We start from the raw sequence: 23,537 nt of genomic DNA, 5'->3' as shown, positions 1-23,537 counted from the left end.
ACATCTGCAGTCCCGTGAGTGCGATGGTGCTGGAAGGAACTTGGCTACCGACCCTGGAAATGCAAGTCTGCTCTTTTATCCACAGAGCGAGGGGTGTTCTGGAGTGAAAAAGCAAAGAAAAGGGAGTTCATGCTTCAGGGCTCATTCAGTTCTCCACTTCAGAGACCACCCAGGAGGGGAGGATTATGAAAAGGCAATAAGCAGGGGATGTTTTGTCTTGTTATTTGTGAACGAGAGCTTAGCAAAGTATTCAGAAAGGGCAGGGTATGGCCGCTAGCTGGCATAACTTAAAAATTGTGAGATGCTCCAGGAAAAAAACATGGAATAGCATAAAGCAGATGAAGGGCATCTGGAAAAAAGCTCATGGTCTCTAAGCACTGTGAACAAGAGCGAAAATTGACAGTAACATAACTTAGCAGGTAATGTTAACGATGCGCTCGGCGATTAACATCTCAATCAGTTGTGAGCAGACAGGACAACTTGGAGTTTGGAATTTACAGCTCCCGTGTAAACAGCATTAGGAGAGCAAAGAGGCTCAAAAACTGATTGCGCCAGGTATGGTCAAGCTCCCCTGTCTGTTCTCTGTCCTGACCTGCGTCACGGGCAGAAACCACAAATCTGAGTGTCACTAGCTAATAATGCAGGGCGTGGAGGAGAAGATATTTCTCATGTGTGTACACGGTGGATTGTTCGACTGCCTTTGCAGACAGGCCCCAACAACCCCTTCCCAACAGCCAAGTTCTTCCTCAGATCATTTGCCAAAGGAGGGGGGAAAGAGTATGGAAATCAGCAACCAAGGTAGCGTTAAAGGGCACAACTCCCTCCCATCTATCTGAAGAGAGCTGGAAGCGATACAGGAGTGGGATGTGTCCTTGGAATACCAGGAGGTGGCTGCTGTGCAGAAACACAGCTCAGGGTGTTCCCATTTGACACCGGTGAATGGAGACGAGAGTGGGAAAATGGAGAACTGGAGTCTCCATCGCGTTTGCTCTGGCCGGAGGTTGGTTCGGTCCCTTGGCAGCAGCATCTCCGTGTCACGTGAGCTGTGGATCTCGGGTGTGGAGCCAGCGGACACTCCCGCTCCGCTCGGCCTCCCCAGGTGCGGATGGCGAAGGATCGGCAGCGCGGGGGCGGCCGGGATGTGCCGCTCCAAGGAATGTGCTTCGTCTTCATTTCCACACCTTCTCCAGCCCGATAGCGCTGGGTAGAGCGAGCAGGTTGTCCCCACAGAGAAAGGGGATGGTGACAACACCATTTCAGAGCCCCTGTGCCAGTCCAGACCCTCAGCATTGGCATTTCACAGCTCCCCGCAGATGAACGCCCATCCCAGCGTTCCGAGGTTAACGGCATATTCCACCTTTACATAAAATTACCTTTTCTTTCATCTTTTGTTTCCTATTTAACCGCTGCGCCATAAAAATACATGTTGCTCAAAATATCTGTGCTATTTTGATAATACCACAAGGCGGCAATTAAAAGCATGAGGTGTTAATTAAGACTTAAACCAACATATTAGAAATTCTAAGACATCATTTACATGACCTCCCATTGAACACAACCACAAATGACTTACATATTGTTTGTATCGTGCTCTCTTTTAAATAAAAGGCTGAATTTTAAACCAGATTCTGCCTCTGTTTCATGAGCACATGCACACTATGAGCTTATTTTTTAAACGTTTCAAAATCAGAACTCAAGTTCTATGGCATAAGTGTTATTTTATGGTACTAAATGGGTGTTTAGACGTGAAATTTTGTCTTAATTCAGGAGGAAAATGGAGATGAAGCTCTGGCTCCAAACATACACATTGGCAGGCCCAGTAGATGAAACTCCCTGGACAAAAACACTTGTCTGATTATTTTGGGGTTTCCTAAGGTCAGGACTAATTGGGGTTTCCTAAGGTCAGGACTAATTATTAACGCTTAAGGCAGGAGAGAATCGACATGTGCTTTCCACACCTCCCTCACAATTTGCAGCAGCAGGAGTAATTAAAAACGGGGGATTTTGTTAGCAAAGTGTTACTGGTTGTTTCTACAGCAACACGGGGGCACACGGGTTTTTCCAGGAGGAAAACTGAAAGCGAGAATGAATTTGAAGGGGACACATTCAGCATCCCCATGCTGGGAGCAGAGCGGTGGAGACGATGGACTGTGGGCATCCTCTCAATATCTTGAAAAAACCCCGAACTCTCTCTTATCTCCCCACAAATACCTGGCAGATTTGCTGGAAAGGGGTCATAAAGCTGCAGGGTCAGCTCTATTCCTGCACACATTCAGTGGCGCTTCTCTGAATCATCCCATCGATTTGGGAGTTTGATTTATGAAGTAATAAAAGTGACAGAATCCAGCCAGGAATGTGTCTGAACTGGCTTTCCAGGAACGGCTGGGCCAGCTGATGGCAACGCGAGCTGCTGCTCAGGAACAGGCACCGACAGCCCGGCCGTGCCACGAATCACTCCCCAAACAAGGTTTTAATTTATTTTACTTATTTAGACCATACCCACCACCGCCCATCACTTGTTTTCCTCACCCTTTAGCGGTGCCTTGGGAAGCAAGAATTAAACGAGGGTGAGTTTGTATTCCTGGGGGTGGAACCAGCCAGTGTTTCCCTGCCACATCTATGGCTTAATACAGAGCAACGAGACCAGCCCCTGCTGGTATGAAACAAAGCTTTATTTGGTTTCTGAGCAGGGCACAGCGCTTAGAGAAGGGGTGAAGGAAACAGGGGAGGTGATGAAAGGAGAAGGTGCTTTTCGTGATCTGCGTAGCCAAAGCAAATCAACTGGAATCTTCTTGTGCTTTGCTGTGCGTGGTTTGCAGCGAACCGGGCGACCGCCTCAGTGGGCAGCCTGGGTGATCTGCTCACGGGAGGAAATCACCTTCCCATCCTGGACCTCCTCGAAGATCGTGCGGATTTGGCGAGTGGTTACAGGTCCTACAACGGAGAAACAAGGAACCGTTATTTACAGGGCACGAAGGAGAAAGTGTCTTAAAGATTTTCGTGTTGTTACCAACGACCACCTCAGAAACCCATTCTAACCACCACATTGCTACTCATAAATACTTTATTATATAGTCTGCACAGATGATCTTCTGAAACATTTTTTGGTGTATCCTAGGAGTGGTTAATGTCAATTCGCTTTTTGAAAACATAACAAAATAGTGATTTTAGTAAATTAGTAAAAAGAATATGTGCTAAGAAAGTGGCCAAGGATATGACAGAGCTATGTGTGATCAGTGCTTCAGCCAATACTTGTTCTTACCTTCTTTCACAGGCTGCGAGGTGTAGGAAATGCTGCAGGAGGAGAAAAGAAAAAGAATGGTCAGAAAGAGAAATAAAGTGAGTAGCCTCTGAGACAAAATCTTTATTTAAAACCCCGCCTTTTCTTCTGATACCAGTATGTGATTAAAATGCCTTCTGGAAGCTGCCTCGTGTCAAAATTTAAAGGAAGAATACGCTAAGGATGGATGTGTGCCATGGGGATTCAGGAACAACGGCAGCGCGCATCCCCGCCGCACCGAGCGGCAGCGGTACCCGCTCCTTCCCCAGCATCGGACACTGGGGCAATGGACAGCGGATCCCAGGGATGCTGCAGCACTCGGATAACCCCTGGGCTGTTCTGGGTGAGTAGGACTGAAAAAGGAAACTCTGTGGCATGCCATGGGCCAGGAAACATGCTCCCAAGACCCTCCAGGGAATGCAGGTTGTTCTTTTTTCATTCCCTTTGCTCTTCCTCAAGCCACCCCCCCAAGCGAGGCCCAAATACGTACTGGGCGTCCTCGCCCTCCAGCAGCCGGCGGTACGTGGCGATCTCCTGCTCCAGGCGGCATTTGACGTCCAGCAGGACCCTGTACTCCTGGTTCTGCCGCTCCATGTCGCAGCGCAGCTCGGCCAGCTGCTCCTCCACGCCGCTGATCAGCCCCTGCAGCTGGGCCAGCTGGGCGCCATACCTGGCTTCTGTATCGGCCAAGGTGCCCTCCAGCGCCGCTTTCTGTGTGCGGAGGAGAGGGACGGGTTCAGGGGGGGCGGAGGGTGGCGGGGATGGCAGCACCCGTGCGCCCCCCCGCCCCGTGGCCCTGCATTCCCCCTGGCCCCTCATACCGTGCTGAGCTGGGACTGCAGGTCGATCTCCAGGCTCTGGATGGTCCGTCGTAGCTCTGTGATCTCCGTCTTGCCACTCTGGAGCTGCTCCGTGTTGATGGCCACCTCCCGGTTCAGCTCTTCTGTCTGCAACAAGGCAAACCCCTTTGGTTCCAGCACAGCCCTGGGTCCCCCCGCCCCGCGGTGCAGCTGGCGACCCAGCCCACCTTGCTGAAGAACCACTGCTCGGCGTCCCGGCGGTTCTTCTCCGCCAGGCTCTCGTACTGCTCCCTCATCTCAGACAGGATCTTGGTCAGGTCAACGCCAGGAGCCGCATCCATCTCCACGCTGATCTCTCCACCCACCTGCCCGCGCAGGGCGTTCATTTCCTGGCCAAAAAGAGAAACACATCTTCATGCAATCCAACAATCAGCACATAAAGGTTTTCCTCTCAAGACAGAGTTCTTCAGGAAAGGTAGCATCCTTCAGTAGGTATTTCCAGGGCAAATCAGCAGGGAGCAAACTGGCACCTTCACTCCACAATCTCAAATAAAATAACCCAAATGCTCAAGAAATCTGCATTTAGATCTGGGTTCTTTCAGAGAATAAATCAGAGCTTTGTTCCTCAGGAGATGAACCTCCCAGGCCTGAAGCTGCTGGGATTGTTAATGAATCTCTAACAGCTACAGTGGTCATTACTGGAATAACAAGTGGCGAGTGGTTTTATACGGGCTCTGGAGAGGATGCTCTGCTATCCAGAATACATCATCTCTGCTTCCCTGCCAGCACATCTCATCTTCCCTCCCATCAGTTTAAAACTCAGCATAGTCTTCAAGGTTGGACCAGACCTCGTATTTCCGGGCCCAGGCTGGACTGTTTTGAGCCTGGCTCTGCGCTCACCTCCTCGTGGTTCTTCTTGAGATAGGCCAGCTCCTCCTTCAGGTTCTCGATCTGCATCTCCAGGTCAGCTCTGGCCAGGGTCAGCTCGTCCAGGACCCTGCGCAGCCCGTTGATGTCGGCCTCCACGCTCAGGCGCAGAGCCTGCTCCGTCTCGAACCTGGGGACACAAGAACAGTCACAAGAGTCACGCAGGATCTTGCCCAGCTGGGGACAGAGCATCTCAGTGCTGCTGGCATCGTGTCAGTGCTGCCCGACCCCGATGGTGCGTGGACAACCTTCTGGTGGTGGATGCTGGTGAACATGGGAACAACTGATACAACAGTGCCCGTCTGAGTTCATAGCATCACCTTGACCCTGACATTACTGAGCCTTGTTACTAGTCCTGGGCTTTGCTGAGCTACACACACCCAAGTTAAAGTGGAAGTTCTGTGTGCAGGACAGCTCGTACCACAGAGAAACAAGCAATAGGAATAAAACAGTGAAGGTTTTGATGGAAGCAAAATCCCTAAGCACCTATAGATTTAAATAACCAGCTGTTTTGGAAATCACACCTTCATTTTGAAGGCTTAGTTTCCACATTGCCTGTTTGAGGTTGAGATGGGGTTTTCTCCCCATTTCATCAAACATCTCTGCAGTCTTTGTTCCATTTTTCCAGGAGATGTGGCTTACTTGGTCCTGAAGTCATCAGCGGTCAGCCTGGCATTGTCGATCTGCAGGAGGAGGTTGGCGTTGTCAACTGTGGCCCCTAGAACCTGGAGGGTGGAAGATAAAGAAAAATCACTAAATGAGTGTCAGGAACTTCCCCTGGGTGACCAAGGGACGGGAACACAAGTGAGACTGTCGGGACAGGAATAGTTTTGGGGAAGATTGGGATTTCTTTAGCAGAAGCATGTCTTGAATCAGGACACAGCTGGGACTGGTTGCAGGAAGGGGCTGATTCCTCTGTGACCTCCCCCTCCAAAAATCCTCCAGTGAGGATTTCAAAAGCCACCTAAGGTGTGTGAGGTTTGATGGTGGTGGCATTTGTTCCCATGGTTCAGGGTCAAGAAGGAATCAGCTGCTCCCCCATCCACAGCATCACATGCGGCTCTTCTGGCAGGACAGACCAGCAGGTGCTTGTGCTTGGCAAATCTTGTTCCCACTTGTTTGGAGATGGATTTAATTTTTTGACTGCAGAAATGGAGCAAAATGCACTGATTTTTATATTACAAAACCAGTAACAATTAATCCTCACTGGGACAAGATTCAAGTCAGAGTCTGGGAGGAAATCAGGAGAGAAAATGTATTCCCTGCATCATTCCCAACACTGCCTTCCTTCGTGTTTACTGGGGACAATTCTTTGCCTGAATGTTCACAAATACAACATCCGTGTTTCAGTTCATGCACACCTATAATTTTCCCTGCACATTTATTTTAAGCTCGACAAAAATATGCATCATCAATGCAGACTTGACTCTTATTATGTATTTTTGCATCACACCCTTTTACATCTGCTTCTTCCAGTGAAAACTGCCGTGTGTTCCATCTAGAAGGATGCCATCAAAAGCTGACACTGAGAAATATCCAGCCTGGTGCTCTGCACGTGTATCCCAGACACTTTTAATGACATAATTAGCTTTTACTAATTACAGAGGTAGCAATCAGTGTTCCTGCATCCTCCCTGATAACAGGACATCCCACTGTGCTAATCACAGCATCCTACCTTGTTCCTGAGCTCCTCGATAGTCCTGTAGTAGGGACTGTAGTCACGCTCTGGGCCGGGTCCCTGCTTCTTGTACCACTCCCTGATCTTGACCTCCAGGTCCGTGTTGGCCTCCTCCAGGGCTCGCACCTTGTCCAGGTAGGCAGCCAGCCGGTCGTTGAGGTTCTGCATCGTCTCCTTTTCCCCAGCCTGCAGGATGCCATCGCCACCTCCAAAGCCACCTCCGAAGCCACCTCCGAAGCCGCCTCCGAAGCCGGCCCCAAGGCCAGCCCCATAGCTGCCCCCAAAGCCCCCGCCGACGCCCCCTCCCACGCTGCTGCAGTAGTTGCCCCCGTAGCCGCTGCCGAGCCCCGAGACGATGCGGGAAGAGACCGAGTAGGTGCTGGAGCCCCCGTGGAGGCTGGGGGCTCTGTACCCTGCGCCCCCCAGGCGCACGGAGGAAAGGCGGCTGGAGCCTCCCCCCAGGCCCCCGAAGCCCTTGAGGGAGGTGGAGGAGGAGAATTGCCGGACAGTGGTGCTCATGGCCACGGCTGCGGAGGATGCAGAGACAAACCCGGCTCGGCAGCGCAGGCAGCGAGTGCTCGCTCCCCCTGCCTCGGAGCCCTTTATAACCCGGCCAGGAGGCGTTGCCCACGCTTTTCGTCACCCCTGACAGCCAGAGCCAAATTCCAGAATCATCATTTTTCTCCCCCAGTTTCACGTCTTTTGTCACATCACGGCGGCAGCAGCATCGCGGGACACTCGGGATCTCCTTCCGCCGCGTTCCCGGCACCCGGCGTGATTCAGAGCGAAGGCTCCCGGCCCACAGCGATGTTTGAGCGTTTCAGGGTTGCACCTGAGCTGCACAGAGCTGTTCGCTCCAGCTCCACCCCGCTGCTCCCTCGGGAAGTAACACAAGTGAATCCTCTGTGATACACCAAGCCGCAAGCGCCTTATATCATTAAAAATCTACAAATCTATGTATTTGCTTTTTTTAAAGAGCCTAAATCCCACAAAAGCTGCTGACTTAAAAGCTCTGCACATCCATAATCTTTACCTGGGCCAACCCAAAGGCAGAAGGAAATTTTCCCGTCAGGACCTCTATCCCAGGACAAGCACAGACCTGGCGGTATTTGTGTACTGATACCATATTTGGCAGAAATCTCGCGGATCAAAAGAGAAGAAACTCCAGTAATTTCTGCTTACGTACTGGTCTGCAGAGACTGGAAAGTCCCTACAGCAGTGGCTTTTCAGTCCATTCAAAAGGCAGATGCCTGATGTTTCCTGGTGGCACCTGCTTTGCTGCGTCACCTCTCGCAGCTCCACAGCAGCAACCTGTGACTTCTAAAACAACTGGAGAAGCTAAAAACTTCCCTGCCACAATTTCTCCTATCTCGTTGCTGGGGCAGGTTTTAGCGCTTAAACAGTCTAAATCAGAGAAAAAGAATTGAAGCTGCATTAGACACCCACTGCGGGGACATGATATGTGCAATTCCGGATGGGAAAAGTACCATCAGCTCTTATCAGTGCTTATCTCTGCGTGCAAATGTGCTTTTTCCTGCACCTTTTCCTGCAAGAGCCAACGCTAATGGAACTCAGCAGGACCAGCAGCGCCTGTATCAAAAGTACTGATGGGCAAAGCGCAAACTCGCAAGGAGCAAGAAATGGTGACCGCCTGGGAGACTGGAACGGGACAAAGATGTGCAGAGATGAGGCAATGCGGCCATCCCAATAGCCACACCTGCATCCTGCTATTAAAGGATTGAGCACAGGGATTAGAGTAATGCAGCTGGACAGGTATTAGCGTGAAAACAAACCAAACCAGAGAACCGGGGAGGGAGAAACTGCACTGTTTTATTCTTTGTTGGGTAAAACAATAAATAAAAATCCTTTACTGATGTGGCGCCAGCTCTTGCAGTGCATGGTAGGAAATCGCACGCCCAACCTGCTGGCCAGCCTGGCTCCAGCAATGTCACTCTCGGATAAGAGAAGTTGTTTTTTCTTTCAGCGGAGGTGCCTGTGAGGTAGTAAAAGAGAATTTATAGGGATTAGGAACCCTTTTGTGCTTTCTCTCCTGTGGTGATCTCCTTCCTTCCCGCAGCCCCTCTGGCTGTTTTCACATTCTCATGCACTTAAGTGATTCTGGAGTTGCTAAGAAGTTCCCAGGGCCTCACCCTTGGTAATTCACAGTGCCTCCTTTCTTTCATCTGTTCCCTGAAGGACACAATAACAACAAGGCTTTATCTGCATCGCTATTAGATCTCAAGGGCTTAACAGGGAGTCACGTTCTCTTTCTTTAGCAGCTCCAGTGCGATTTTTCTGGGCGGCCACCGAGGAAGCGGCTTAACCAGAAAGAGCCTCCAGATCCTCTTAGTCGCAGGCTCTGGGCAGCATCGCCTCAGAACCCATCAGCTTCAGATTTGGATTTTTGACTCCCCAAGCGGCAAAATCCTGGGATTTGGAGGAAAGGATGGGACATGGGAGCAACCCAGGCAGAGCGTGTGAATCACAGAATCCCAGAATGCCAGGAGTTGGAAGGGACCTGGAAAGCTCATCCAGTGCAATCCCCCCATGGAGCAGGAACACCCAGATGAGGTTACACAGGAAGGTGTCCAGGCGGGTTGGAATGTCTGCACAGAAGGAGACTCCACAACCCCCTGGGCAGCCTGGGCCAGGCTCTGCCACCCTCACCAGGAACAAGTTTCTTCTCAAATTTAAGTGGAACCTCTTGTGTTCCAGCTTGAACCCTTTACCCCTTGTCCTGTCACTGGTTGTCACCCAGAAGAGCCTGGCTCCATCCTCCTGACACTCACCCTTTAGATATCTACAAACATTAATGAGGTCCCCCCTCAGTCTCCTCTTGTCCAGCTCCAGAGCCCCAGCTCCCTCAGCCTTTCCTCACACGGGAGATGCTCCACTCCCTCCAGCATCTTGGTGGCTGCGCTGGACTCTCTCCAGCAGTTCCCTGTCCTGCTGGAACTGAGGGGCCACAACTGAACACAAGATTCCAGGTGCGGATGATGGTGCTCAGCTTGCAGTGAAATCCCAGGGCAAGCTGTGAGGGTGCGGACCAGCGTTCCCCTGGCCCGGCTCCCTCCGCAGTGTGGGGTGCGGGATTGCCCAACAGCCACCGTGTGCGAGCCGTGCTCAGGTGCTGTTCCTTGGCCACCCGTGCTCTGAGTCCTTCCAGATGTGCTCGCTTTGCTCGTGTTCGCTGCGGCGAACACCTTCCTGCTCCAGGCAGCTCCCAGGTGGGCCAAACACTGTGCTGTGGGTCCTGTCCCCCTGCTCACGTCACCCTCACATTTTAGGCCAAGTTACAAGGCACCCTGGAGGTGATAGCTGCCCTCAATTAGGCAAAGCCCTGCCACAGCCCTAGAGGAGGAAATACCTGGGTTTAGGGCTTTTCTTGCTGCATTATCACAACCTCAGCCCATGGTTAAGATTTTATATTACAGCTGGCCCAGGAGCCTAAGAGATCTGGAGATTGTCCTGCAATATCAGCCTTTTCTGGTGTTTTCTGACCCATTTTCTTGCCAATCAGCTCCTGCACTGACCTCTGGCTGAGCTCCTCAATAGTAATTCCCAAACTGGCCCCGCTCTGACAAGAGAAACCCTTAGCCCAGAGTTTCCCTTCAACACCAGCTCTGTCAATAGAGCATGATAATATAGACTAGCATGCACCACTTCAGCTGTTTTATGGTACCAGAAGAATTCAAGCTCCCGGGCTCTCCTGAAACACTCACCCACAATAAATTCCCTTGAGATTAAAAATGAAGAAAAGCCTCAGAGTGTTCAGGAGATGGTATCAGAGGCTGTTCCAGCAAGAAGCATGCCATAGATGCTATCTCTGTGTGCTGCAGGGGAATAAAGAACTCAACTCCTCGGGTTGGCATGGGGAGGTGAAATTATAGGTTGGGGTGGACAAGCAGTGCACACAGTGTGGGGAGGGCTGGTGTCAAAAGGCTAGGGTCGGTGAGTTGCATTCACCTCAAACAATAGCACTTAATTGTGCTTTTCATGCAATGAATAAGGGCTAATTAGGAGTCATTGGTTTCACCTGTGGGGCAGCTTCTCCTAAGTGCTTTTCACAGCAATTCAGGGCTGGGTAGGAACCAGCTAAAGGATGCAAGCCTGGGAGAGGTGTCTCCTGTAGGTGAGGAGCGGCAGGCGCAGGCTTTCCCCTTGCTGACAGCTTTGCTCTGGAGGTTTGAACACCAGCAAGGTGGGTAACAAATATATCAAGGTGTGGAGTGAAGTATGCTGTCTGTGTTTCTATCCCAGCTGCTGATTCTTTATCACCTTCTGGGACATGTCCTGACAGCCCCCGTGTTATCTGGAAAAACGCGATCCTGGATCTGTTACCATGAAAGGAAACTTTATGGTGTGTCTGCAATGGAAACTCCCTCTGGGCAGGCTTGGGGTGTTCAGCATCTGCCAAGGTTGGCCCCAGCTGTGGGGTGACGCTCACCCCCTTTTCCCCTGCTGTGAGGATGGAGGGGACGGGCAGCACAGCCTGGTCCCTATCAGCTGCAGAAGGGAGGAGGCAGCAGCGGAACCAGGGGGCAGAGGACTGACCAGAGGGACAACCAGGGGTGTGATTCTGCATTGTCTGGGCTCCAAACTGGGTCCTGCCTCCATCGGCAGCCTAAGGAGTCCCGTGTTGGGACCACACTGGGTTCTCAACAACCCCTGTTCTGCTCTTGGTGAATATGGAAGAGGGTGATGCTCCTCCATCCCTACACTATTTGCAGAGCAGCAGGTGAGGTTCTGGCCCCACATCCTTTGATGCATCACAAGCCACCTCCACCTTGCTGGAGCACAGACCCGCTCTGCACGTTTCGGCACAGCGTGTGTCACTGAGATCCCTGTACGGGAGTGATTCCCAGTGAATCAGCGCTGCCAATGCAGCCAGTTCACACGCTCCGTTGCTCAGCTGCAGCGTGAAGCGGTGTAGTTAGTTATGGGAGCGGTGTGGTTATCAGAGCGGTGTAGTTATGGGAGCAGTGTGGTTATGGGAGCGGTGTGGTTATCGCTGCTTTGCTTTGGGGATCACAGACCTGTCTGGCACTTGATGGTCTTTCAACAGATGGTTCAGGCTCGTCCCCCAGGTTCATCCTCACTGCCACCCAAGCACTGTGACCGCCCAGCGTGCTGTCAGCTCGCCCAGATGAAGGATGTCTGAGCGCTCCTTTTCTGCTGGCATGTTTTAACAATAAGGATGCTGAATGGCTTTTGCTCACAGCCAGTCTTGTCTCCAAAGCTTGGACCATCTGCCCCTGCTTGTGGATGAGGAACCTGTTCCAGCGAGCTCGGTGCTGTGAGCAGCTCGGCTCCTCTTACCCTGAAAGGGCTCTTCAGTGACATCGAGCTCGTGTGCTCCGGCTCAGGCTCAAGCCGGGAACAACACACGGAGCTGTGGACCAGGGATGGGGATTCCCTGATCCGGAGCCCAAGGGACGAGCTGCCCCACAGCGTGTGGGGGTCCAGGGTTCTCCCCATGAATCTCTCCGAGCTGCAGTCGGAGCCACAATCAGGGAGTTGTTCTGGCTGGCAAAGGGAGGACAGACAGACAACAAATCAGTGCTTGTTTTATTCTAGACAAAAGAATATGTTTTGTGTCTGAGCAGAGCCAGACGGCCAAGCTATCACTGATTGCTTCAGCTCTATCTCCACAGCAAACTCCAGCCTTTGGAGTTTCCCACATTATTTTTTCAGCGTCTGCCTTCCAGATAGTGAGCAGCTCCTGTGTTTCCTCATGTCTCATTCCGTCGGTGTGGAAATACGATCACACCCTGTCTGTTCATTCCTCTCCCCTCGCTGAGCACGGCAGAGCGGGCAGGGAGTTGCAAACATACTTTCCCATGCTGGCTGCGGGCAGCAAGCGGCAGCTCTCACACTCATTCCGTGCCCACACCTACTACAGTGACTCCAGCCCAGGTCTCTGAGCCACTGATGGGAACCTTGGCTTGGGGACACCCGTGACACTGGCGATAGGGTGAGGCAGATGCTCACATCAGCCTGGAGACACTCGAACTCACAGAAGGGCAGGAATCACCTTTTTTTTCTCCTGGCTTTGGGGTGCAGCCAGTTACACCAAAGGACCCCGGGTGGATGTGCCCAACCCTGTCGGTGACAGGGACTCCACCAGCCCTGTGACTCCTCTGTGGCATTGTCTGCTGGCATTTAGTGCCCTCCTGCTCCCAGGGCTTGTCCTGGTCACTGTGCGGCAAGGTCTGGTCGCCTTGTACATATGGGGGGACAATAGGGGATGCCCCCTGGAGCCACTGATGATGCTGGGAAGGGGCTGCCCAGCCATGAGATGCGCCACGCTGCCCCAGAGCAGTCCCGGTAACCAGGCTGCGCCGTCGCTTCCAACACCGTTCTAATTGCTCAGCCGCTCATTAATCCACACTTGGCAGGCAGTTTTCTGAAGTCATTAACAAGACTGAAACAGTCCATACCTACCAGAGGTCCCCAGCCATAAATCTTCCCCACATCCATCCCCAACTTCCCCCTGAGGACCAGAGCTCCCCAGCCTCACCGCTCCCACCTTCAGCTCCGCCAGGACCCGACAGGACCACGGTCCCTGCTTTGCGCATCCCTCGCACCGTGCCCTGCAGCTCTGCTGGCTCGAGTCCACAGCTCCACCTTGGAGCGCTAATGATTTTCTGTGCATGAGTTCAAAGAGACACGATGCAGCCGCCCATCAGCTGGGTGTCTGGCTGCGGCAATTACCTGCCTGGGCTTGGCACCGCGCTCGGCCCTGCGCTCTCGCCCAGAGCGCAGCTGATGCTCTTGATATGCAACAGTAATTATGAGCTACAGCTTTGGAATCAGCTCTTTTGCCTCTGTTATTATTTTTTTTAATCCAAATAACTGTGCTTAACCAGTTGCTGCAGGGCAGAGCAAACGCTTGTGATTCAACTTCATCCTTGTTTCAGTGCACCGTATCGTGCAGATGTGTGTCGGCACAGCCCGGTGCCGGTCTGGGAGGGCATCTTGTGGGATCCCAGCGGCCTCGGCAGCGCAAACCGGGGGGAGCCCCGGTGATCCCGGTGCACCAGGAGCGGGGAGGGGGCACCAGGAGGGCCCCGCGCCGAACCGGGGAGGGCTGGGACTGCACGGGGCATGTGCTGGGACCGGGCTGGGGCTGCGATCGAGGACCCGCAGCGGGGGCTGGGCCGGGGACCCCCCCGGGACCCTCAGGGGCCCCCCCGGGATCCGCCGGCTGGCGCTAGGACCGCGCAGCGGTGCCGGAGGGCGCACTCGCTGCGCACGGGCGCCCCCTGCTGGCGGCGGGCGGCGCGGCGGGGCGGGCCGGCGAGGGGTGCTGGGGGTTACTCAGAAGCGCAGCGGGGCGCTGGGGGTGCTGGGTTGCTGGGATGTGCAGGGCGGGGGTGCTGGGTTGCACCAGGGGGTGCAGGGGGTGCTCCACCGTGGGCAGCTGCCCCCTGCCTGCATCCTGCCCATGCCGTTCCCTGCAGAGGGTCCTGGGTCACACCGTGCACGGGGCCCACTGGCAGCACCCTGCAGAGAGGCAGGGCACGGACCGCCACCCCAGTGAGGCTGCAGGCATCCCAGGGCGCCAAACGCACCTCTCGGTGCTGGCCACAGCGTCCTGCCCTTGCTCTGCGCCCCAGCAGCGCTTCCTGCTCCTGGTGCAGGCAGAGCCAGGCACGCAGGTAGAGCCGCCACATCGCTGGGTCTGGCGCTGAGCCGGCGCCTGCGTCCTGCCAGGCAGAGCTGGGCCCTCACCCGTCTCGGGTGGAGAGGGGAGGAGGCGAGTGTGAGCAAGCGTGTAAGGGTGTGCACACGCATGTGCACGCACGCCTGTCCGTAGTTCTGACTCGTTGCCGCAGATGGCACCACTCGCTGCTCACCACGCCGAGAGCCTGGCGGGGAAATGTCCCTCTGGCACCACAGCTGCAGCCCCTGCGCTGCGGCGAGGACACGGGCTTTGGGTGGCTGCTGTCTCTGCTCCGCTGCAGCCCATGGCCCTCGCCCAGACGCCTCTTACTGAGCCCCGATTGCACAGCACGAGCGTGCAGAGCCCTGGCTGTGGTGCGCAGGGGCAGCCCAGGGCTCCTGCCCAAGTGGAGCCCCTCTGGGGGTCCCCTCTGCTTGCTCACCCCGAGCCCCTGACCCTGGGCTCCATTCCAGGGGCCTGAGGCAACCTCACCCAATATGCTGCTCTGGCTCTGGCTGTATGGGCCTCCCCTGAGACAAACCCATGCAATGGCCCTTTTTTTGGTAGCCCCACAAGCTGAGCCCCTTTGGCTTACAACTGCCAGAATGATGTCCAGTGGCAGCATCCTGGGGTTGGTGTCTGCAGAGCTGGTGAGGGTGAGGGCTGCCTGGGGCCAGGCTGCAGCCCAGTCTGCGTCCTGCATGGGCAGACCTGTCCCACAGACCCATGGACGTGCGTTTCTCCTGGCTCTGCTCAGACGCAGGACCAGGACGCTGCCCGCTCCGGCATGGAGACAGCTCTGTCCCCCGGGTGAGGGCAGGGAGGGCAGCGCTCGGGTGTTCGGTCACCCCACGGGACCTCCAGGCTGCAGGACGTGGGGCTCCGTGCCTGCACCCCCCAGCCCCCCCAGCACTCCCCTCCGTGCCGCCCATGAGTCAGCGGGCGCGTTCCTGGGGCAGGAGGGGACATGTGCGCTGCAGGGACGGGCGGCTGCGTCACCCCCTCTCGCTCCCACGCCTGGGGCTGGGGCGGCCCAGCTCCAAGCTGAAACTTGCCTGAGTAATTACAGGGGAGACAAGACCTTCAGAGGATTTGCATTCCTCCCAAGCCACACCTGGGAAAGAACTTTCCCCATCAGCCAGTTCCTGAGAAATAACTTTCCACCCGCATGGCCCAGCCCGGGGAGCCCAGTGGGTTCAGGGGGGTCCCGTCAGCCCCGTCTTGGGTTGGTGGTGGGTGCTGCAGACAGCCCTGTCCCCCCTCCTGCTGCCCCCAGGGCTCCCACAGGCTCCCGGGAGGGCTGGTGCCTCAGTTCCCTGTGTTGGGTGCAGGGCACCTCAGTGTCCCCACACAACTGGGGTCTGACTGCTTGTCCCCGAGGGGTCTTGGTGACTGGAAGCTGGGGGGGTTTGCACAGGCGTCCCAAAGAGACTGGAGCCTCACGAGTGACCAGCCAGGCCCTTCACCTTCATTTCAGCTGGGAACGGTGACTGCTCAGGATGGGGCTTGGACCCAGGGCTGTTGTGAGGGACGGGGGACTCGTGGGACTCGCTGGGGCCATTTCTGCTCAGAGCATTTCTGTCACCTTCTGCCCGCAGCCAGCGTTGCCCAAATCACAGACAGGGAGCCGTCGAGCCCCTTCAAACATATGGTAAACCAGTGGGGACAGACTCGAGTCCCTTTCCCTGTCCCCATGAACACAGTCAGACGCAGGCAGGTGGTTCCCAGAGCCAGCTTCACTGCACAGCCCTCACCGGAGCCGCCTGCTTCATTCTTCTCCAGCCACCGCTGTGTTTCCCACCCTGTGCTGGTGACCTAGCACTGAGGCCACCGTGGGATCGCTGGGACACCAGGACCGCTGTCCTGCTGCTGGCTCTGCCCGGTGTGCACCGCAGCAGCCTGGGCTGAGCACCAGCAAAAGCTGTCGCAGGAATGTGTGTGTTACTCTGCACCCACCGCTCCACGACTCGTTGGCACGACCACGGACATGGTTCACACCAGCCAGGCCAGCGCGGCACATGGTGCAGAGCCGGCACCGCCAGCCCTTGGCATCCTGCAGCCTCCATGCACACCGTGCACAGCCTGTGGGTCCCACGGATTTGGGCTGCTCCATGCTCAGACCACGGTTCCCCACCTGTGTCCCCTCCCCGTGTCCCTCTGTCTGCAGACATGGCACTGGGACCCCAACAACCAACTCTGCCAGGGTTTGGAGCATCAGCTCTTCAGGGTCCCAGGGCTGGTCCACAGACCAGCCGGGGGTTACTGAGGCCATTTTGGCCTCCACCACCTCCTGGGAGCTGCTGGGAACAGGTGGTGCCAACACAGCACTAAGTCCAAGGTGTTTTGCAAGCAGGAGGGCGCGGGTCGTTTCCTTATTAGGCTTCGCAGCGGCGAGCGGGCGGTGGGGCGGCACACCCGGCTGGCAACGCCGGCGAGGGCGGCGGCGCTGAGCCGGGAGATGGGAACGCGGGGGCAGGTCCCCGCCTCGCTAATCACGCCTGGGCGTGGGGACAAGCCGCTGCAGGGACGCGGCCATGTCAGCTGAAACAACAGCGGGCTGACACACCCGCACAATTACCCCATCGCGCCATGGCCCTGCGGGGTCTCCTGCCCCCAGGGCTGCGTGCTGGGGCCGCAGGGCAGCCCCCATGCCTTGGGCTGTGTTTGCTTCCAGTGACGCTGATGGGTTCAGAACCCCCTCCGCAGGTGGGGAAGGTTGGGAGGGGTGTTTGCTCGTGGTTAAGGAGCAAAGACTGACATTCAGCCAGAGCGGGTCCCGGAGCAGGAGGGTAATGGTCTGGGGAACCGGGCAGCGTCTGCACCTCTGACCGCAGCCCGCACCGTTCAGTGGGGTGAGCGGGGGGATTTGGGGTCCCTGGGGTGGGCACATCCCTGGTGTCATCTCTGGGGTGCTGCTGCTGCTGGGGGAGGCCCAGCAGGTCTGCAGGCAGATGGGTGCTTGTCTCCCTGATGTCTTGTGATCAAAAGAAGGAAAAGAAGGGGCTATGGCCAGGGTGTTTTCCAGCTGAAACTCTCAGATGCAGCTTGCCCAGGTTTCCCTGACCCCTATAAAAGGGGAGATAAGGGGCCTGAGCAGCTCTGTGCTGCCTGGCACCATGGGACACGCTAAACCCGCTGCTCCGGCACACCTGGGTGCCAGGGGAGCCCTGGACAGTGCAAGTAGCCACAGGAGGGCCAGGCAGCTACAGGACACAGCAGCAACATGAGCTGTGGCTCCAGGCTTTGCAGCCACGATACCACACAGGACCTCAGCTACCCCAGGGCCTGGGGTCCCCACAAGTGTCCCTCTGCCACTGCAGCCTGTGCTTTCTGCAGCCCAGCTGTGTCCACAAAGCTCCAGCGTGTCCCCGTTTGGGGCTGAGCACCTGGAGCACCCAGGGCGCTGGGACCCCAAAGTGTGGCCGGCCCAGTTAAGCAGAGCGGTTGCCACGGCCAGGTGTTTTGTAAGAGGCAAACCTCCATCATGCCGGGACGGGCGAGCAGCAAGGAGGGCTGGCGGGTGGCCAGTGTTTGGCCCTCGGGGAGCTGCAGCGTAGGCAGGGATGAGCGTGCCTGGCCGTGGGGCAGGGAAGGGGCAGGGCTGCGGCTGGAGGAACGCGGAGACGTGCTCACACCCCGCAAACGTTTTGCCTCGTAAGTGAAATAGGAACTGGAGCGAGGCAGATGCTGACCAAGGTGTTTGGCCTTACCTGCCCCATCTCTCTGCTCAAGTCAGCAGAGTGGGGACAGATGAGTGCTCACCATTTCTGGTGCTGTCACCCCAAAAAGCTCCTGTCCCTTTACCCCTGGGTCAGCAAGAGGTGGATTCACGCAGTGTCCTCTCCCTGTCCCGCCAGCCTGAGCTGTTTGTTGGTTCCTCCCTTTGCAGGAGCAGGAGGTGAGCCCAGCCTGGGCTGAGGTGCATGGGGCAGTGCAAAGCAGGCAGCAATGCACCCAGGGAGGTGGAACTGCTCCCCTTGTGTGCTTTGGAGCCCCCTGAACACACAGGGAGAGCTGCCCAGCCCCACTCTTCCCCCCAGCCCTTGCCATGCGGTAACAGGGGACTCATCCCTGTGGTGTGAGGCGGCATTGGCAGCACGGGGCTGTGCATGACCACACCTGGAATCTTGTGTCCAGTTGTGGCCCCTCAGTTCCAGCAGGACAGGGAACTGCTGGAGAGAGTCCAGCGCAGCCACCAAGATGCTGAAGGGAGTGGAGCATCTCCCGTGTGAGGAAAGGCTGAGGGAGCTGGGGCTCTGGAGCTGGACAAGAGGAGTCTGAGGGGGGACTCGTTCATGGGGATCAATATGGAAAGGGGGAGTGTCAGGAGGATGGAGCCAGGCTCTTCTGGTGACAACCAGTGATAGGACAAATGGCAATAGGTTCAAACTGGAACACAGGAGGTTCCATTTAAATTTGAGAAGAAACTTCTTCCCGGTGAGGGTGGCAGAGCCTGGCCCAGGCTGCCCAGGTGGTTGTGGAGTCTCCTTCTGTGCAGACATTCCAACCCGCCTGGACACCTTCCTGTGTAACCTCATCTGGGTGTTCCTGCTCCATGGGGGGATTGCACTGGATGAGCTTTCCAGGGCCCTTCCAACCCCTCACATTCTGGATTTCTGTGGGGGCACCCGGAGGAGGGTTTCACTGCCCTTCCCAGTGAATTTGGGGTTTCCCAATATTGGGGCACCCAGCATGGCAGAAAAGGGCCCAGATTGGGCTGTCGTGTGTCCACAAACCTCACCAGTGCTGGTGCTGAGCAACCACACACCAGGAGCCCAGCTCAGCAGAGCCCTGCTTGGCCCTTCCCATGGTCTCTCCGTGGCTCAAATCCCTCCCTGGCAGGGAGCAGAGCTTGGTGAAACCGCCTGCCTTAACCAGAACAGGGGGAAGGCGGGAGCAGCGGGCTGCAGGGCTGGACTCCCCCATTGCCCCCAGCCAGCGGGATGGAGGGAGGCAGAGCTGGACTCGTGCAGGGCAGACACAATGGGCCACGTTACATCCCGACTGGACGCATGTCCCTGGCTGGACCCCTGTGTCCCCGCTGTTCCCCTGCCACACTGGCCAGCCCCACTGCAGCCCAGCGAGGGAGCAAAACCCAGCACCTTTGCCCCTTCCCGTGGCACCTGGACCCATCTCCGTCCCGGCAGCATGGCCCAGGGGTGATAAACTGCAGAAAAGCAGGACGTGCCTGGCAAGAGTGGGTTTGCTGGCGTGTGCAAACAGGCTGTGCCGGGGCCGACACGCAGAACTGCCGTGTGGGGCAATCCCTCCCCGGCACGGCCGATGCCGAGGCTCTGAGTCAGCCCGGTGCTGGCTGTGCCTGGTGCCGGCAGCGCCACGCTCCCGTCCTGCATCGGGAGAGACTGAATGCACAAACCTGTCCCAGTTCTCTGTGGGGGCTCCTCGAGCTGCCCTCGCCACTGCTCTGGGCCCTTCCGCTGCAGAAAACCCTTCAGACTCACTCCCCATCACTAAGTGTTATGGAGCAGCACGGGGGACACAGAGATGTCTGTGGGGACAGTGTGGCCCATGTTCAGGGGTCACCGTGTCCCAGAGGAGTGGCTCTGCTCTCCACCAGACACCTGCAGAGCCGTGGGGGACCCTGGGGAGTGCTGGTGGGGTCTGTGCTGCCCAAATCTGTGCAAACCTCCCGCTGCCCCATGGGCAAAGCAAAGCTGGGCAGAGCGGAACGGGCTGCTGGTGTGCGGGGAGCTGCTCCCACCCTTCGCAGTCCCTGCGATCGCTGCTCCTGTGTCAGGTTTTCTCCAGGATCATGCCCTGGACACAGGACCTGGATGGGGCTGCAGCGGTTCCTTCTCTGCAGGGAACACATTTGGGACACTGGGATCTTCCCAGCTGGGAGAAGCTGTGTCACCCCCGTTTTTTGTGCACAATTGCAGGCAGGGAGAGGCTGAGCCGGGCTGTGAGCCAGGCTTGTGCCTGCACACCAGCCTCAGCAGCTTGGCTGGGCTGAGCTTGGCTGGGCTGGGCTGAGCCCCAGTGCTTAGAGCTCTCCTGGCACCTCGCGGAGAGGAGAGGTTCCACAGCCAGCACTGGGATAGGCAAAGGCTGAGCAGTGGAAGGAGGGTGAATAAACACCATAGAAAACAGAAGCTGGGGTAAACCAGGAGCCAAAGTGGTGTCCGAGGGTCACAGGAATCGGGATGTGCCCGCAGATGACCCTTGTGTGTCGCAGGGGAGGGGGCTGCGCTGGGACACGCTGCAGCATTTGAAACGCTCCTGTGCACGTCTCTGTTACAGCATGTCCCAGTAGCACCTGACAGACAGACAGGTGCCACGGGAGCACCCGACAGATGGACACGTGTCACAGGAGCATCCCGCAGGCCACGGCCTCCGCCTCGTGTGGGCAGTGAGCGGTTCGCTCACTCATTAAATAAACGCTTCCAGGGTTTGGAAGCTTTGCGACGCGCGTTGCCAGGATCAGCTGTGTAAGGGAAGGAAATGTGGTCCTTGAGCAAACAGTCTGGGATTCCCGGCGCTGGCCCCATGACAGCCGGGCTCACCGGCCGTGCCGCGGCTCTTTCCAGGAGCAGGTTAATCACCGGGGCTGACGCCTGCCAGAGCCGCCTTCGCTCATTAATGGGATCAAACACTGCGCATCAGAAATCCGGCTCATCCTGAATCCCAGTCTGTGCCGTCACACAGAGGCTGCGGGAAGGATGTCAGAGGAGAAAAGCTGGTTTCTAGGAATGTCCCAGCCTGGAGGGCAATTCTGAGCTGCAGGAGAAGCAGTAAAGCAAAATGCCAGGATGATTTCTTCCTTTCTGTTACATTTCCCAGGTGTATTGGAAAGGCACCGAGACCTCCCCCCTCAGAGCACGGGGTGAAATGGCTTTGCCAGACTCAAAAATGAGACCTGCGGCAACCCCAGGCTGGTGCACGTGAGAGCATTTCCCCCAAAACCCTGGGGTCTCATAGAGATGCTGGGCAGCCCTGCCCTTGCTGTCGGTGCCTTTCCGCCTCGCAGGGACCCCCTGCGGTCCCTGTGTGCCACCGAGATGGTTTCCAGAAGCCACCAAAGCACAACCACAGGGCCAGGTCTTTGACTGAGGGACGATATCGCGGGTGTCACAGACCGCTCTGAGCCCTCCCCGCTCCTCCTGCCGAGCCCAAACCAAACCTGGCAGCTCATGGGGCATTGTCACGGCCCCGTGGGACTGTCCTGCGCACAGGGCCAGCGTTCAGACTGGGGAGATGGTTATTTGCCGGGCTCTGGGCATAAAAAAACCTGCAGCAACGCGGTGCTCCCCGCCGAGAGGCTCTTGCAAAGGAGATCAGCATTGCCACCTCGTGGGGAGCGCGACAAACGCCCGAGATCCGGCACCTCCAAGAGCAGGTAGGGACCGAGCACCCAATGGACAGAGCTGAGGAGGGTGCAGGGGGCTCAACCGAAGCTGAGCAGGTGCCTGCTCCGAATCCAGCTCTGAAAATTGCCATTAACATTTCCCTGATGGCGTTCAGCCCGTCGCCAGCGATGGCAATGACACCAATGACACACACTCACCACTTTTGGTGTTTCACCAACGGCTCTGGGGGTCCAGTGGCGAGGGAAAAAACCCCGATGTGATATGGACAGTGTGAATCTGCACTGACATTGATAAATTGACTCCCAGAGGCGTCCTGGCTCAGCTGTGGGACCAGCCCGGCCACCAGAAGACAGGAGGTACCATTGACTCTGTTCAAGTGTTTGACGTTAAATACGATAAAGTCCCTTTGCTGTAGTAAAGACTTTGAAATGCCTCCAGCAGAAAGGTGCACTGTAAATCTCAAATGCTTCAGATGCTTTAGAAATACCAGAGAGACACTGAAATACAGCAACACAAATTATCCCTTCTACCTAGTGCGAGACAGACAATTTGCCTTTATCTTAAATAAAACCCCCAAGAATGATGCAACACCTAAGCCATGTAATGGCTGCCAGGGCCCACAGATGGCAGCACACCCAGATGCCAATAACCTGTCAAAAATACGTAGCATTTCAGAGATGGCTCCCAAAGCTTGGCAGGAACACCTACACGGTGGGAGCAGGAGATCTGAAAGGAGCTGACAGGCTCCGAGATGAACGATCTGCAGCCCAATACACAATGTAATAAACCCATGACTCCCTGGGGACAATATTCCCGTTCCGTCTGCAGCAATAACCCGCTCCCAGGGGGTTTACGCTCTGGAGCTATACGGCTTTCAACCCTATTAATAGTGTAGATATACTGTTCTTCATATCTGGGGCTTCAGTGTATTTTTAGGACATCTTTGTGCTGGATGTGATGTTCATCCACCAGGTCTACCTTGTGCTGGGAGACGCTCGTGAGTTTGCAAGGGGTTTTTAGCCAGACAGCAAGCACCAGGAGAGCAATAAAGTGTCTTTCTTGAGCAGCTCACGCTGAACACCGAGACCCAGGCCATGCAGAATGGGAGACAATGAGCCGACACCAGCCATGCAGGACAGCCAGCAAACAGGGACCGAGCGAGGAGGGCTTGAGTTTGCCGAGGTCTGACTGTGTGAGTTGAAACGCAATAAGTTTCGCATATTTAAAGAGAATAAAAAAATAAGCAGCTTCATTTTCTGGCAGATTCGGGTGATACCTTGAGCGTTTCCCTTTGGCATCACAGAACACCCAGGCCTTCCCTTGAGAACATTGTGTTCTGCAGCACCCGTGTGTCCTCAGAGCCTTGGAAAACGAGTTCAGAAGGCTGATTTCTATGTGCGTGTGGTGCTGCGTGTGCTTCGAACGGCTGTCACCACCGTGACCAGCACACGGGCACGCTCTGCGCAGAACCAGAGCTTAGATTGGGTTGGGAGGGACCTTCAAAGCTCGTCTAACTCCGTCTAAGACTCCAGCCTGGGTCTGAGTCTGCTCAGGCTGGACCTTGTAAAGTCGCCCCCAAAGCGCTCAGGGTGGATCAACCGGCCTGTGCTGGGCTCAGCGACCAAACCCGGCCTGCCAGAGCCAAAGCGCGGCGGCGTCACCCCTGGGCTGTGCGTTTTGGGGGATTACGGAGCATTTTGAGGCATTACTGTGCATTTTGGGGCATTATTGAGCATTTCAGGGCATTACTGTGTGTTTTGAGGCATTGCTGTGCGTTTTGGGGCATTACTGAGCGTTTTGAAACATAACTTGGGGCATTACTGTGTGTTTTGGGGCATTACTTTGCATTTTGGGGCAT

The 23,537-nt window shown here is 56.0% G+C and overlaps 1 protein-coding gene and 1 long non-coding RNA gene across 2 annotated transcripts; one reads left to right on the top strand and one right to left on the bottom strand.

The window, feature by feature from the left end:
• Positions 1 to 2,651: 2,651 nt before the first annotated feature.
• LOC102093592 (keratin, type I cytoskeletal 14) lies at positions 2,652 to 7,523 on the bottom strand. Its single transcript, XM_005513352.4, has 8 exons — positions 6,683 to 7,523; positions 5,650 to 5,732; positions 4,981 to 5,137; positions 4,308 to 4,469; positions 4,102 to 4,227; positions 3,771 to 3,991; positions 3,263 to 3,294; positions 2,652 to 2,934 (listed from the first exon to the last, which is right to left on the bottom strand). Exons 1-8 carry the CDS (start codon positions 7,202 to 7,204, stop codon positions 2,837 to 2,839), a joined length of 1,401 nt encoding a protein of 466 aa, XP_005513409.1. The 5' UTR covers positions 7,205 to 7,523; the 3' UTR covers positions 2,652 to 2,836.
• An 11,819-nt stretch (positions 7,524 to 19,342) lies between these two features.
• LOC135576089 (uncharacterized) lies at positions 19,343 to 22,931 on the top strand. The gene is made up of 2 exons (XR_010467713.1): positions 19,343 to 21,708; positions 22,747 to 22,931. It is a non-coding gene; the product is annotated as an uncharacterized LOC135576089 (long non-coding RNA).
• The last annotated feature ends 606 nt before the right edge of the window (positions 22,932 to 23,537 follow it).

This window comes from Columba livia, chromosome 23, assembly GCF_036013475.1.
Source record: "Columba livia isolate bColLiv1 breed racing homer chromosome 23, bColLiv1.pat.W.v2, whole genome shotgun sequence".
NCBI lineage: Eukaryota > Metazoa > Chordata > Aves > Columbiformes > Columbidae > Columba > Columba livia.
This window is presented reverse-complemented; position numbering and strand designations above follow the sequence as displayed.